The 16,350-nt window shown below is 37.6% G+C and overlaps 1 protein-coding gene across 1 annotated transcript; it reads left to right on the top strand.

Annotated features, from left to right (window-relative positions):
- The first annotated feature begins 1,703 nt into the window (after nucleotides 1-1,703).
- Nucleotides 1,704-13,589, top strand: capn8 (calpain 8). Its single transcript, XM_051910932.1, has 21 exons — nucleotides 1,704-1,987; nucleotides 3,139-3,208; nucleotides 5,858-5,976; nucleotides 6,142-6,275; nucleotides 6,486-6,654; nucleotides 8,003-8,086; nucleotides 8,170-8,255; nucleotides 8,334-8,408; nucleotides 8,497-8,657; nucleotides 8,751-8,920; nucleotides 9,387-9,398; nucleotides 11,061-11,272; nucleotides 11,501-11,537; nucleotides 11,673-11,738; nucleotides 11,828-11,885; nucleotides 12,015-12,079; nucleotides 12,592-12,660; nucleotides 12,781-12,859; nucleotides 12,974-13,090; nucleotides 13,214-13,272; nucleotides 13,361-13,589. The coding sequence occupies exons 1-21, from the start codon at nucleotides 1,751-1,753 to the stop codon at nucleotides 13,382-13,384; spliced, it is 2,103 nt and encodes a 700-aa protein (XP_051766892.1). The 5' UTR covers nucleotides 1,704-1,750; the 3' UTR covers nucleotides 13,385-13,589.
- The last annotated feature ends 2,761 nt before the right edge of the window (nucleotides 13,590-16,350 follow it).

Here is a 16,350-nt window from a genome sequence, read left to right as displayed (position 1 = left end):
GATTCCGTATTCTTCAAAAAGCTTACGCTAAATGTCCTACGCCTTCCCTATTCAACTTGCGGAAAAAACGGAACTGGCGCCGCGTTCGTTCCGTAAGTTGAATAGTTCACTGAAACTGTAATTATGACCTTCAACCGTCTGGAGACCATTGAAGTCCACTATAAGGAGAATAATAATTATGGAATGTTTTCATCAAAAACCTTAATTTCTTTTGGACTGAAGAAAGAAGGACATGGACATCTTGGATGACATGGGGGTGAGTAAATTATCAGGAAATTTTTATTTGAAAGTAGACTAATCCTTTAAATAAAACAAATACATTTCTATCATGACAACTCTTGAAGTATTTGGCATGGTAATGGGAAAGGCCGTAACCATGTCTTGAACATTGGAGGGGACCACAACAGAACAGTGAAGCAAATTCTAGGTCTAATTCTAGTTGGAAAATAATCAACTATTTGCAAATAAGATTTGCATTAAAATATGCAGACATGTACTTTCATTTTTTAGGCCAATGTCGAAGTCAAAAACGTTTCTTGTCTCGCCACACAACGGCCATATTTGAGAAAAAGTTGGAGTCGTTTGCATCACTGGATGTTTCTGTCAGTCCTTTAACATTTCTATCGCAAAACAGCTGACATGTATTAAATGTTTCGCTATTTACATCTTACCTCATTGTCTTTCAAAGTAACTGACGCTTCGTGCTGGAATTCACGCTCTGCTTCTGTGAACAGTAAACCCCGCCTTCTATGATTTGATTGGCCATCTCAATCATTTTGGCATTGATGAGCGCTGTTAGACTGCTGAGGCAGACCAGTCACCATACTAAAAATGCAACTTTTAAACCTTTTTGTCATCCTAACAACATACAGAGCGCTGCGTAATGAAGTTCAGCAGAGCAGTGCAAGAATTTCAGATATTGGGGGGATTGAATAATTTATAATTAGTATGACAATGTTGATATGATTACCCGTTGCAGATCAATACAGGTGGAGCTGGAAGGTGGAGGGTTTCTGAAAGAGCGCTACAAATGCTGACCATTTGAAGGTTGAGCAGCGAGCTCATTGGCTACGGATACAGCAGGAACCAATCAGCTGTGCTGTGCCCTATAGAGAATGATGTGATTGCAAGCAGGTCAAGGACCTATCAGCCAGCGCCATCTAGAGTTTCATGACAGAACTTTGTATTTATCTAAAAAATATTTATATAGCCTAATTAGTCACAAAAGGTCATTCAATAAACTGTATGTTTTAAGGAGGAAATAATGCTTTTTTTTGTAGCCAAGATTTTAAGGTATACATAGAAATTGCATTTCCAAAAGAAATCTATTCGCTAGACAAAAATTGTGAAAACCAGCTCTGGTCTCTCAAATAATAAAAAAAGAACAATAGAAACAAAAGAGGTCTGCATTTAGACTGTTGTAAGGGTGTATTGAGTCACACTTCAAAGGACTCATGTTACAGTGCAATTACATTGGTAAGTACTAAAGTAGTGAAATGAATATACTTTGAAAAGCATATGAAGGAATAAAGTAATGAAAAGCATATACTTAAACTGCTTAAGTTTCCTTCACAGGGTTACATGATGCTAAACCAGTGTGAAAACAACACCTGCCCCGATGCGCTGACAGGTGAGTGTGACTCCGCCCTCACGTTTATCATACAGCCGCATTAAAACCAGCATCAGTTTCACACAAACACTCACACACTCGACAAGCTTCAGACACACTTGAGGACGACTACGGGACAGCATGTCTAATATTGCAAAGGTTCTTTCTAGGAGGCAGGACAGAGGAGAAGGAGTGGGAACAAACGAGAATGCAATTCCCTACAACAAGCAGGACTATCAGAGCCTAAAGAAGGAATGTCTGGCGAAAAGAACCCTGTTCTGTGACCCGACCTTCCCTGCTGAATCCGACTCTCTGGGATACAACGAACTCGGGCGGTACTCCTTCAAGACCAGAGGAGTGCAGTGGAAGAGACCCAAGGTACTGTGATGTCCTCTGTGTCTGTGTGTGGTTCTGGTAAAGCCTACGTTATAATGGCAATTACAAAAATGGCAATATTCAAAATCCTTGTCCTCGTGGGGACATTTTTTGGTCCTCATGAGGAAAACAGCTTCTAAATCATACAGAATAATGTAAAATGCAGAAGGTTTTCTGTGAGGTTTAGGGTTAGGTTTAGGGGATAGAATATACAGTTTGTACAGTATAAAAATCATTATGTCTATGGAAAGTGTCCATAAAACATGGAAAACCAACGTGTGTGTGTGTGTGTGTGTGTGTGTGTGTGTGTGTGTGTGTGTGTGCTTTCTTTACACAGGTGGAGTTTAGGTAAATATAAAGGCGTGTAATCTTTGCTTGTTTTATAGAATCTTTTTTATAGAATCTTAAAAAATACTTTTGTCATATACCTAATTTTAAAAAAAGTTAAAAAAAATAAATAAATAAAAAAAAAAGTAGTCGGGTTAATTCAAGAGTATAAAGGTTAATTGAAAATATTAATATTAAATAACATTAAATATTAATAAGAATTTTCATATGGTTTTTGTCATCCTTGTGTTTTTTAGAATATACCTGATAGGACCTTTAAAAATTAATAATATTAACTAAAATCATTTTAAAAATGGTAAAATTGCATGTTTAATTGCTGCCTTTAAATTTTAATAAACCCAAAGTGGAACAAAAATTCCAATAAGTTAAAGTAAAAAGTTCATTGCACTTTATAATAGAATAATAAAAAGAAAAATGTTGATGCAACATGAAACATTTTTTCAAGTTTATGTGAGATACAAAACATGTATTGTTCTGTACATGTGCGTGCATAGATATGCTCACTATGGTAACTGACGGAAGCTCGGGTTACTCTCCAGGTGTGAAGAGGATCTTTGTGTGTGTTTCTGTGCGTTTCTGTGTGTGTGTGTGTGTGTGTGTGTTGATACTTACAACAAGCATACTCTCTGCTCATTGGTATCTGTATTTTTTCTTTTATGAATACACTAGCCACCACACAATTGTTCAAATGAACCGTTTACATGCGCTGTTTGCTAAGAGCAAATAAAACGTATTGTTACTCATGTGTATCATTGCATAATGTAATAATATCAGCTCTAATTGTGCTCAATTTTCTGTTTTTAAAGGAGCTGTGCTCAAACCCTGAGTTCATTGTGGACGGCGCCAAGCGGACAGACATCTGCCAGGGAGCTTTAGGTGAGAAAAGATCCTTTTGGTCACATTGGTGTACGGGTGTGGCCTGTAGAGAAACACAATGAATCATTTATGATTTTCGCTAACATGGTGGGCAGTATAGATGAAGACTTTATTACTGATAAAAAAAACATATATGGCATTTCAGGTTCGGTTTAATTCAAATATTAAATGAGGTGTACCTGTATATGCTGGTGTGTCTGCTTAATATTGACATGAGTACACTGTCCTCCACCCCAAACTCACACAGACTCGTATTGTGCAGAGCTAACCACCATGACACAAGAATATAAACACTATATCTGAAAAGATGTGACACATGCAGCTTCAATGATATTCAAAACTATTAATATGACAAATCAACACCATAGAGCCATTTTGTTTGTTCAAACAAAAAGAGACGTAAAATTGTACAGAGCCCCCAAGAGGGCACAGTCATGGAAGAAATATGAGGTGGGAAAAAAATTATATTTCAATGCGTTTGCATTTGCTCACAAAGCTTTTTTGTTTCCCCAAGAAATTCCCAGCGAATGAAGTTTCTCTAAGAAACGCAACAGAACTCTTTTCGTAACAGATCTCTTTTTGCAAAAGAATGTAAAAGTTGTGTAAGCGAATGCAACATCATTTTGCAAGAGAATACAAAAGTAGGGCTGAAACTAACAATTATGTTGAAAATCGATTAGTTGGCCGATTTTCTTTGATTAATCGATTAATAAAGAGCCCTGTTTTCTTTTTAAAAAAATTTATTGACAGAACACACATCCACACATATTCCACATCCTGCCCAATGTTGTCGTTCAAACAAACATGCAAAGTGAATGCTATGAAAACATATTGGCTACAGTGAATATATCTTTATCTATGCTATATGCAAAAGAGCTATAAAGCAAAAAGACCTACATTAAAAATGAAGATAATAATAAAGATAATAAAGAAAAATAAAAACACAAACTCAGTGTTAACAGATAAGAGGAATGTTCTGCAGAAACACACATTTACACTGGACACAGTACCTGTTACTGTCATTTCTTTATCCTGTAAATGTAAAAAACGTCTTACAATTATATTCAATTACACAGTTATCCCTTTACAGTTACCACTCTCAAAAAATACTTGAATTACGTATTGACTTCTAAACCTAAATTTAACATCCAACAACAGATATTGCAGCAAAATGTATTTCGCGCTGAATCAAAGACTATAGTATAGACAGAATAACACAAGACGGGTCACTGTTTTGATGGGAGAAAGTGCAACGCGCAATATGACGGAATAAGTCCCGCCTTCTAAATAAGAGCCAATCGCCGATTGGTAAAGTCATTGCGTCACTGCAGCGGCCGTTAGAAGCTCCGGTTTCTATAGAAACAGTCAGACGTGTGCCTCCGATTTTCGGGGTCCGAAATGAGTCACGAGACGCGCATTTAGCTTGATCCATCCTGAAAAAATGAATTTTTTTGTCGTGATTCGAGCATTTAGAAACAAAATGTATAAGACAGTTGTTGTCAGATTTCATTGGTGATTTGAAATATGAAATTTAATCGAAAGCTTGGCAAACAGCTTTGGAGAAGTTGATGTTTCCCCATTCAAAGAGATAGGAGCTGCACTTGAATGCCCGAGAGGCGTTTCAAAGATGGCCGCGTCCGGTCTGTTTGACGCACAAACACATTAAACAGCACACGTATCTGTCAAAGCGCCTGACAGGGCAAGCCATGTTTAACATTAAGCTCATGCATTAGCTTGAAACTTAAAAAGAATTCTCATGTTTTAAACAGCTTGGATCACGTACCTTTCCCACAGCAGCTCACTCCGTTTCCTCCACTATTTTTAGATGCATTTTATCCATAGAAATGCCTTATTCAGTGCTGTAATTTGACGCGACTGGCGGAAGTTTTCCGTGTACGGTGGGCAGACACAACCATAATGACATACGTTGTCGATGATTTTCATTATCGATTATTATTGCATTTAGGCTGGAGTTGCAGCCCTACACAAAAGTTGTGCGAGTGAATGAGAAGTTACTCTGGAGAACGCAAAATTTTTGCAAGAGAACGCAAAAGTTGTGCGAGCGAATGAAAAGTTTCTTCGGGGAAAGCAATATTTTTGCAAAAGAACACAAAAGTTGCGAGAACAAATGAAAAGTTTCTCCAGAAAACGCAATTTTTTTGCAAAAGAACCCAAAAGTTGTGCGAACAAATGCAGAGTTTCTTGGGCGAACGTAAAATCTGCGAGAGAACGCAAAATTTTTGCGAGTGAATGCAAAAGCATTGAAATATGGAGAATGTGATGTGGGAGGAAATACAGTTTTAGTGGTAAGTGGTTAACAACAAAGTATGAGCAACAATATGAGTGATGCTAGCTTTAGTAACGGCTAATTAAAGTTACCTCACACTACAAAGTGCACAACTCCTGCTGTGGAAAAACATGGGAGTGGTCAAGACTTAAGCTTGAAGGTTGTAGGTTCAAACCACACAATGGTTGATCCATGAACCATTACCATTGAGCAAGACACATACACCCAGGATACTCCTTGAGCAAAAAGCCCAGGTTGATCCTGCAAGACTATCACTGTAATAAGCGTACTAGAAGTTAGTTTGCATAAAATCATCAGCTCAAGGCATAATAAATATCTAATTATGTTTGATACATTGGCAGGTGACTGTTGGTTGCTGGCAGCCATTGCATCTCTGACTCTGGATAATGAGATTCTGGAACGTGTAGTTCCACCTGGACAGAGTTTTACAGAGGACTATGCCGGCATTTTCCACTTTCAGGTCAGAACATACATACAAACGGACTGACTCACACTGAAGATCTGGGATTTAAAATCAAATTTAAACTTGGGGGAAAAGTCTTAGTTTTAGGATTTAAAAACAAACATTCAAAGTACTTAAAGTAATTTTAATGTCAGACTGATGGTATTTTTCTCAACTCTTCAGTTCTGGCAGTATGGTGAATGGGTGGACGTGGTCATTGATGACCGTTTGCCCACCAGAGATGGGAAGCTGCTGTTTGTTCACTCCGCCGAGGGCTCTGAGTTTTGGAGCGCTCTGCTGGAGAAGGCCTATGCAAAGTGAGTGTGTGTGTTTATTCATCATAAATTACCTGCTACTACTTACAAGAACTGCATTGCTGAACAATATGATACTGAGTCATCCGAAACGCTTGGTAAACACTGTGCTTACTGTACAACCACAGCCTTCAAAACACACAATATTCATAGAACATGTCACATATCCATGACATACCAACCGGTGACGCAGATTTCTACCGTATTTTGAAGGGTAAACGGCTCATATGAAGCTCTGACAGGAGGTTCGACCACTGAGGGTTTTGAGGATTTCACCGGAGGCATCGCTGAGAACTATGATCTGAGCAAAGCTCCTCCGTACCTGTTTAAGCTCATGCAGAAAGCACTGACGCTGGGCTCATTACTGGGCTGCTCCATTGATGTGAGTCTTATTCCACTTCTGTTGGCTTTCATTTCCTTTCATTTTGAGCTGCTATAACTTCTCTATGGCAAGAATAAGTAGTGATCAATACATAATAATGTGCAAGTCTTCAGATAAATGTTTTGTTGGACCTGCGGTCTACTCAACAAACACACTTTAGAGACCTAAGCTCTTATTTATGAATATCAAGATTAAATATCATTGCTGTAATACATAATAATTAAGGATGCACTGATATGAACATTTTGGCTGATAATGATGATTATACTAATATATAGTGTAATATATGTACACACACTGCTGTTCAAAAGTTTAAGATGTAAGATTTTTTAATGTTTTTAAAAGAAGTCTCTTATGCTCATGAAGGCTGGTTTTATTTGTTCAAAATATTTAAATAGTATTACAATTTAAAATAACTGTTTTCTCTTTGAATATATGTTAAAGTCTCCCTGTGGTGAAAATCAAGTTTTTAATGTTGTTTATATGTCTATGTGGTGTTTTTAATATGCTTTAAGAAAAACCAATTCATAAGTCAACACCATTGCTTAGTATTTTGTCTTTAAAACTGCAGTGATCTAAAGACAGTTTCAAAAATGCGGTTTGAAATCGCTGGTGTTTCTGACGTCACAAACTCCCATGTAACCAGTCATGTCAACGTGATCATTAACTATGACCGCTCTGAGGCAAGGGAGTCGTGTAACATTAGCAACACATTATTATCTGTTTGATAACATAGTCAAGCAAATGATGTTACTTACCGTTATGTGTCCGACGTTGTAAAAAGCGATACCATTGTGCAGCGTTTACCTCAGTAAGTTGACCAAGTGGATCTCTGAGAGTGAGAGGAGGAGGGGCTAATTAGCATATTCATTTAAAAAACATTTAAATATGTCATTTTGGTGATCAAAGATGAGTTTTAAGGGATAAAATTATTGACTACAGGGGGACTTTAAAATGTTATTTTTACTCTAGTCTTCAGTGTCACATGATCCTTCACAAATCATTTTAATATGCTGATTTGATGCAAGAAACATTTCTGATTATTATTAATATTGAAACTATTGTACGGCATAATATTTTTGTTCAGACGTTTTTTAGATTATTTTTTCAGGATTCTTTGATGAATAGAAAGTTCAAAAGAATGACATTTGTTTGAAACAGAACACTTTTGTAACTTTATAAATGTCTTTCTGTCACTTGTTTAATGCATCCTTGCTGAATAAAAATATTCATTTCTTTAAAAAAAAAAATCTTATGGTAGTGCCATTGCTCTCATGTGGGAAATACAGGTTTGAACCTGACTAGCTACAGTTTTTATCATTAAAATCATATTTTAATTATTGTGCAGATTACCAGTTCATATGAGACGGAGGCGGTGACGAGTCTGAAGCTGGTGAAGGGTCATGCCTACTCCGTCACGGCCGCAGAGGAGGTCAGACATCGCCACTGATGCTGAAATATGGATTTGATGGGAATAATAAGAAGGAGCTCTAATTATTGTCACCTTACATGCAGGTTCACTTCAAAGGCAATCCAGTTGAACTGGTGCGTATCAGGAACCCGTGGGGTCAGGTGGAGTGGACGGGCGCTTGGAGTGATAAGTGAGTTCCCTAAACAGATCGTACTCCTTCAACATCGGTCTTGAGAGTCCTGTAAAATGTTTCCCATCTGTTCCTCAGTTCCAAAGAATGGGACAGCGTCCAACCAGAGGAGAAAGCAAAACTGGATTATTCAGCTGAAGATGGAGAGTTCTGGTAAGAGAACTTGAGCTTTTTAACCTTTTTAACCCTCAACATTTTAACCCGTAACAAATAACTTGACTAATCTTCCTCATCCTGTCAGGATGGCGTATTCTGACTTCATACAGCAGTTCTCGAAGTTGGAGATCTGTAATCTGACTCCAGACACTCTTTCAAGTGACGATGTGAGCCACTGGAGCTACAACCAGTTTGAAGGAAACTGGAGGGTGGGCTCCACCGCAGGGGGCTGCAGGAACAACCCAGGTATATCGAATCAACATGAATGTGCTTGAAACCAAATTTGGTTTTAAAGTTGTTTTTGTTCCACCACCCAATCATTTGGTTTCTCCTCTCCAGCTACATTCTGCTCAAACCCTCAGTTTGTGATCAAGCTGGAGGATGCAGATGATGATCCCTATGATGGCGAAGATGGATGCACGTTTCTTGTGGGTCTGATGCAGAAAGATGGTCGTAAAGACAAGCGGTTTGGACGAGACCTGAACACCATTGGCTTTGCTATCTATAAGGTAACTGGTTACATACAATCAGTAATACCATTGAAACCAGAAACAACTTTACTCTCAACACCAAAAACAACTTCACAACCAACAGTACCACTAACCTTGCAAACACTTTTTCAGCAGTCTTGGATCTAGAAGTGTCTTTCAAAGTCATTTTCTCCATAAAGATTAAAAACAACCTGTTAAGATTAATCGCAAAATTACAGAAATTGAAACCAGTAGTGCAGTTCTTTACCTGATTGATTACTAAAGATTTTTAGTAATTTTAAAGATTTTAGTGATGTTGAAATATGGATTAAAAGCCTCGTAGGTCTGTCTGGAAATGTAAAAAAATGGAGAATGTAATTTTGCTTCCAGACCCCGAACACACTATACAACACATTCCATCATTTATTTATTTATTTTATTTTTTTGGGGTGAAAATGTCTGAATTTGAACATTGAATAACACAATATTCTTTGATGTTTTTCAGGTTCCAGATGAGGTGTGTATGAGCTCTATATGTTTTGTACATAAGAGTAGCTGGACAACACAAATGTAACCGGTCGTTCTTTCATTTATCCATTACTACGGAGCCCCTGAAGGGGCAAGTTGATGCTAAAAAATGAGATTGAAGGAAAAAATTATATTTCAGTGCCTTTGCGTTCTTTGCAAAACTCTCTCCTTTTGGAAGAGAACACCAGTTTTCTTGGGGGTACGCAGTCCTTTGGAAGAGAATGCAAAGTTTCTTGGGGGAATTCAATCCTTTGGGAGAGAACGCAAAGTTTCTCTGGGCAATGCAAAGTTTCTCGGGGGAGTACAATCCTTTGGGAGAGAACGCAAAGTTTCTTGGGGGAGCGCAATCCATTGGGAGAGAACGCAAAGTTAATCTGGGGAGCGCAATCCATTGGGAGAGAACGCAAAGTTTCTCTGGGGAATGCAAAGCTTCTTGGGGGAATTCAATCCTTGGGAGAGAACGCAAAGTTTCTCTGGGCAATGCAAAGTTTCTCGGGGGAGTACAATCCTTTGGGAGAGAACGCAAAGTTTCTTGGGGGAATGCAATCCTTTGGGAGAGAACGCAAAGTTAATCTGGGGAGCGCAATCCATTGGGAGAGAACGCAAAGTTACTCTGGGGAATGCAAAGCTTCTTGGGGGAATTCAATCCTTTGGGAGAGAACGCAAAGTTTCTCTGGGGAATGCAAAGTTTCTCAGGGGAGCACAATCCTTTGGGAGAGAACGCAAAGTTTCTCTGGGGAATGCAAAGCTTCTTGGGGGAATTCAATCCTTTGGGAGAGAACGCAAAGTTTCTCTGGGGAATGCAAAGTTTTTCTGGGGAGTGCACTCCTTTGGGAGAGAACACAAAGTTTATCGGGGGAGCACAATCCTTTGGGAGAGAACGCAAAGTTTATCGGGGGAGCACAATCCTTTGGGAGAGAACGCAACATTTCTTTGGGGAATGCAAAGTTTCTCGGAGAAGCGCAATCCTTGGGAGAGAACGCAATGTTTCTCTGGGGAATGCAAAGTTTCTCGGGGGAGCACAATCCTTTGGGAGAGAATGCAGTGTTTCCTGGGGAATGCAATTCCTTGGGAGGGAATTTTCTCGCGGGAACACAATCCTTTTTTCGAGAGAATGCAAAGATTATCGGGGGAATGCAATCCTTTTGGAGAGAACGCAAAGTTTCTCGGGGGAGCACAATCCTTTGGGAGAGAACGCAAAGTTTTTCTGGGAAACACAAAGTTTACTGGGGAACGCAATTCCTTGGGAGAGTACTCAGAAGTTTTTTGTGGGAACACAATCCTTTTTTTTGAGAGAACGCAAAGTTTCTTGGGGGAGTGCAATCCTTTGGGAGAGAACGCAAAGTTTCTTAAGGGAGTGCAATCCTTTTTTCGAGAGAAACCAAAGTTTCTCGGAGGAGCGCAATCCTTTGGGAGAGAACGCAAAGTTTCTTAAGGGAGTGCAATCCTTTTTTCGAGAGAAACCAAAGTTTCTCTGGGGAACGCAATCCTTTGGGAGAGAATGCAAAAGTTTTGTGAGCAAACGCAAAAGCATTGAAATATAATTGTTCATTCCATCTTACATTTTTTCCATTACCATACATTTATATGGAACAACCTTTGCAAGTTTTCAGATATTTCAGAATTTTATCCATCTGTGTTTGTGTTGCAGTTAAAGGGTCGCAACAACATTCAACTCGGTCCTGACGTACTGCTGCGTCAGCGGTCCGTTGCAGGGAGCAACACCTTCATCAATCTGCGAGAGACGAGCGAGCGCTTCAAACTGCCTCCTGGTGAATACGTCATCATCCCCTCCACTTTCGAGCCGCATCGCAAGGGAAGCTTCGTACTCCGTGTGTTCACAGAGAAAGAGGCTGCTGCCAGGTTAGTTCCAAGTGTGTAAAAAAACATGGGTTTAAATAGTTCTAGTTTTAGACCACATGGTGGCGATGTTGCACAGGTTCTGTTTTGTCTACTCTAGAGTTGATAGTAACACTAAAACATCTGTTTGCTCTGTGTTTGTCTGACAAATAAATCATAATTGTTCTATAAGCATTCTTGTATTTGCACCCAAATGCATGATGGATGTAATTCTGACTCTCGTCCCTGCAGCCCGATGGATGCAGAGATCAGTGCAGATATAAAAAAGGTGAATTTAATTTATCATTTACAAACATAGCGTGTGTATATATATATATATATATATATATATATATATAAAATGTATATTTATTTATTTATTTATTGATTGATTTCATTTACAGAACACTTTTTTCTTTTCCAGCAATACATATCCGAGAGTGATGTGGACCCTCATTTCAAACACCTTTTCAATAAGGTTGCTGGAAACGTAAGTCACATGACATCATTTTCAATTTTGGGTCATTATTAAAAATTATATATTTTCCCAGTATGCATGATCTTGTCTTTTCTCTGCAGGACTCAGAGGTATCTGTGACTGAACTACAGCAGATCCTGGACAGTGTTATCTCGAAACGTACGAAAACACTTTTCCACTTTTATTCACATAATTATATAGATATTTGCATTTAAAAGCCCCTTGAAATAGTTTAACAATCTGTTCTGTTCTGGTCATTTTCACAATGTTTTGTGGTATTTCACACAGGAACTGATCTGAAGACAGATGGATTCAGAATGGAAACCTGTCGCCAGATTATCAGTCTGCTAGATGTATCCTTACCTCACTGGATGATATGAATAGATAGATACTACATGGATTCATGTTTTTATCAGCCAAACCTCTTTGTCCGTAAATATTTACTTGAAATACCCCCTGATATTTTAAGTTAAATTTCAATAATTCTTATATTCTTATATTTCAGCACATTCGCATGTTCACGTTTCTCTGATGTCGGATGACTATTTCCATTCCTTATTATTTTCATATATCTTATATATTATTTATTTATTTTTTTAATATAGTTTTTGTAAGTGTTATTTAGATTTTTTTTTTTTTAATATTTATTTATTTTGATTGTGCATTTTATCATTTTATTTATTAGCTTTTCATCAACTCACAATATGCCTGCGATTTGCAAACCTCATTTTGGAATTTAAAACACGGATTATCTAAATGTTTTAAGTGTGCTTTAAGATTCTCAACACTAGCGTTCTTCCATTGTACAACCGCAGCAAACAAACTAATCATCATAATCCTGCTATAACCTTTGACCTCAGTTCAGAGAGATGGCAGTGGCAAACTTGGCCTTGTGGAGTTTCATGCACTGTGGACAAAGATCCAGAAATATTTGGTATAATATATATATATTGGTATAATATTTCAGATCAATTTTGGTATAATATTTCAGATCAATTCCTCATTTTTAGTGATGTTTATTATTGAATGTGGATTTTCTGTCGTACCTCACCAGGAAATTTTTAAGAGCCGTGATACAGACAACTCGGGCACTATGAGTTCCCATGAGATGAGAGATGCTGTGAAAGAAGCAGGTAATGAGTCTATGGTTAGACAGTGAATTAAGAATACATTTCTTCTAAAAGTGTGTAATAGTATATAGATCATAATATAGAGTGAGATTGCTTGTATTGTATTTTCCTCTACAGGGTTCCAGCTGAACAACGAAGTACTTCAGGTGATAATCTCACGTTATGCCAATCAGCAGTACGCCATTGACTTTGACTGCTTTGTCAGCTGCCTGATTCGCCTGGAGATGCTCTTCAGTAAGTTTTACTGGAGATTATCCAGAATGTTTTAAATGACTGGAAATAAATAGCTAGAAATGAAATTATGACAGTTTGTTTATAAGTGGTTTACTGTAACGTTTTCACCTGTGCTCTACACAGAAATGTTTAAAACGTTCGATAAGAAGAACACCGGGAAAATCGAGCTGGATATCCTGCAGGTGATGCACAAGTGTGACCATGGACGTTGATTTCTGAATCTTCTCAATGTAGCGTTATCATTTACAGATGTGTTGTTTTGTGTTGCAGTGGCTCTGCTTGGCTCTCAGTTGAAAATCCACTTACCATAATTGCACCAGAAGTCCATTCATTTCCTGCAGTTAAACTGAGGAGGACACAGCAGACCAGGAATACACTAAAGCGGGGTTGCTTGAGTAAAATCAACTATACGGGTATTAGCTAAACTTTGAATTGCTTTCAAAATGCAATTTGTTTATGGTGCTTATCTGCTGAAAATAAAACCATTTGCAATAATAAAGATGACTAAATCACATTTTTCATATTTACAAAGTCCTGTTTACAAATAATTACCATAGTTTCCACCAAAATAACATAGTACATTGTTTCTAAACTAATAACTCAGCCATGGAGTGGCCCAGATCTGGATTAAAGACAAGGGGCCACACATGAGCCATAATTGGCCCGAGTCTCAGCCAACTACTAACCCATAACTGGCCCATAACAAAAGGTTTGATTATTGGTACTGATTCTAAGCCTTAAGTAAACCAGAACCCCCAAAACTGAGCCACACCTGAGCTTCATCTACTGTTAAAGGGGACCTATTATGCCCCTTTTTACAAGATCTAATATAAGTCTCTGGTGTCTCCTGAATGTATCTGTGAAGTTTCAGCTCAAAATACCCCACAGATCATTTATTATTGCTTGTCAAATTTGCCCCTATTTGGGTGTGAGCAAAAACACACCAATTTTGTGTGTGTCCCTTTAAATGCAAATGAGCTGCTGCTCCCAGCCTGCTTTCCAAAAGAGGGCGGAGCTTTAACAGCTCAAACTTTGGTTGCTCAACAACAACAAAGCTGGAGAATCTCATGCAGCCAAAATGAAGATTGTCAGTAACGGTGTTCAGCCTTACATTGTTCAAACCGGAGTCGGACACTGATGGAGAGACTCAGGAAGAAGGTACAACTTTTAGAATACATCTGGACATTTCTGAACGGTTAGTGGATACATGTATGTAGTTGCTGTGGAGTTGATTCAACTCATTGACTAGCATGTGCCGTCATGTTAATCTTTTGTGCAAATCCAGTGTTGAATTGACTCTCGTTTGTGAAGCAGTCTGGCGTAAAATGACAGCATGGCAACAACACTCTACTACAACAACTCTTCCTCTTGCAGCATAACATGGTCTCACCCCCTTTGCCGCATGTTTCCGGGGGCAGGGTTTATGTAAATTTTAGGGTTAGTGATGTCACAATTATTTAAAAGAAAATACCTCACATTGCATTGAACTTTGAGCGTCGTAACTTTGTAGTTGTTGTTTATGTTCTAACAGCAACATTACACACTAACTAAAGTTAAAAAAGTGAAATCATAATCAACCACCCCTTAAAAAAAACTCAGACAACAGAAATCCTTTAAATCCCAACAGAACATTAAACACTCTCTCAAGATCTCAGCATCTTCACTTATTACATTATTACATCTTCACTTATTACATTATTACAATTATTAATTACACTTATTACTTTATGTCTTTCATACAGAAGTTCTTATTGAGAAGTAACAGAGGTTTAGATGTTGATGTTTTATTGAAAATAATAAAGTTTGAAGTCATCGTTATGGTGGTCAGTGTTTGCTTTAGTTGGGCTCTTGACCCTTTAATATTAGGGTTTCTCTGGCTGCAATGGCAAAAAAATATCACTTTTTAGTGATGGTGTAGTCATCATTTAGTGGCATGATTCACTGATACTAGAGTCTAATCTCTAATTTCACATGCCAATACTACTGCAGAAATTCCTGCAGTGACAGATTGTCATAATAGTGATCCCACAATATCACAAAACTTCTGTAAATAATGTGAAATGAACTGCTAATGTACTTAGAGATTTGACTTTAAGTGATATCAGTGAATCAGGCCACGTAATGATGACGATGTCATTACCAGTACGTGACAGACATCATCTGATAAGATTTTCTCTTGCATTTTTTTATCATAACAAACGTGTATCAGAAACACCCACAGTTAAAGCAGGAAAAGAAAAACTTATGTTAAAAAGTCAAGAGTCAAGTGCTCAACTAAAGCAAACACTGATCACCATAACGATGACACAAACTTTACTTTTTTTCAATAAAACATCAATACCCACCTATCAGTAAGAACTTTTGTATAAAAAAGATTTAGTCAAACTGGATTGTAATAAGTAAAGATGCTATGATTTTGAGAGATCTGTTAGTGTGCTGTTGCTGCCAGTCATGAATTTATTTATTCAGGAAATATCTTTAACATAACATTGTTGTTCTGTAAAACTTTTAAGGAAAGGTTTCTCTTAAAGTTTTTTACACTTTATTTAAATTAGGATATTTTACTTTAATTTTATGTTTTTTTTTGTTTGGCAGTCACATTTGATTGTGACCAGTCATTTGATTTTTTTTTTTTTTTTTTTTTTTACAATCAGTAGCGAGGACGGAGATAAATATCCCAGAATAAAAGTTTGAATTTGGATCTGTTTCTGTAATAACTTAAGAGAGATAGGTCTGAAAATTAAGATTGATCGTTTATTGAGTGAGTTCAACAGCAAGCAGTACAATCAACCACATCACAGGTGGACTCCACATGCACAAACAACAGCTTCTTTTTTGTTGAACTGCATTAGACTCATAAATATTCACATACAACTTTTAAATCTCAAACAAAGCATCACATCCTGAAGATTTGGATTTCAGCACAGGAATAAAATATGGTGTATTTTATGACAGCATATGAATAAAATTATGCCCCGTAATAAACAAAATTAATAAACTATTGCATGATTATGGTTAAATGATCACAGAAATTTTAGTGAATTCAATATATTAAACTGTAGTATGGTTTAAAATTAATCTTTGAAATGCCAAGTCATAACAGATGAAACGTTTACATTTCAAATTAAGTAAATTGCAAGTCAACTGCATTAAAGTGCACTTAATTGGCCGCAAGGTCACAATCCAGATTTGGACCAGATGATCATTGATCTGGGCCACACTCCTTCCACCAACAGTCGGCCCTCATGTTTGCCGTGATC

This window comes from Ctenopharyngodon idella, chromosome 10 (genome assembly GCF_019924925.1).
Source record: "Ctenopharyngodon idella isolate HZGC_01 chromosome 10, HZGC01, whole genome shotgun sequence".
In the NCBI taxonomy this organism is placed as follows: domain Eukaryota; kingdom Metazoa; phylum Chordata; class Actinopteri; order Cypriniformes; family Xenocyprididae; genus Ctenopharyngodon; species Ctenopharyngodon idella.
Note: the sequence above shows the minus strand (reverse complement) of the source record. Positions and strands in the feature narration are given on the sequence as shown.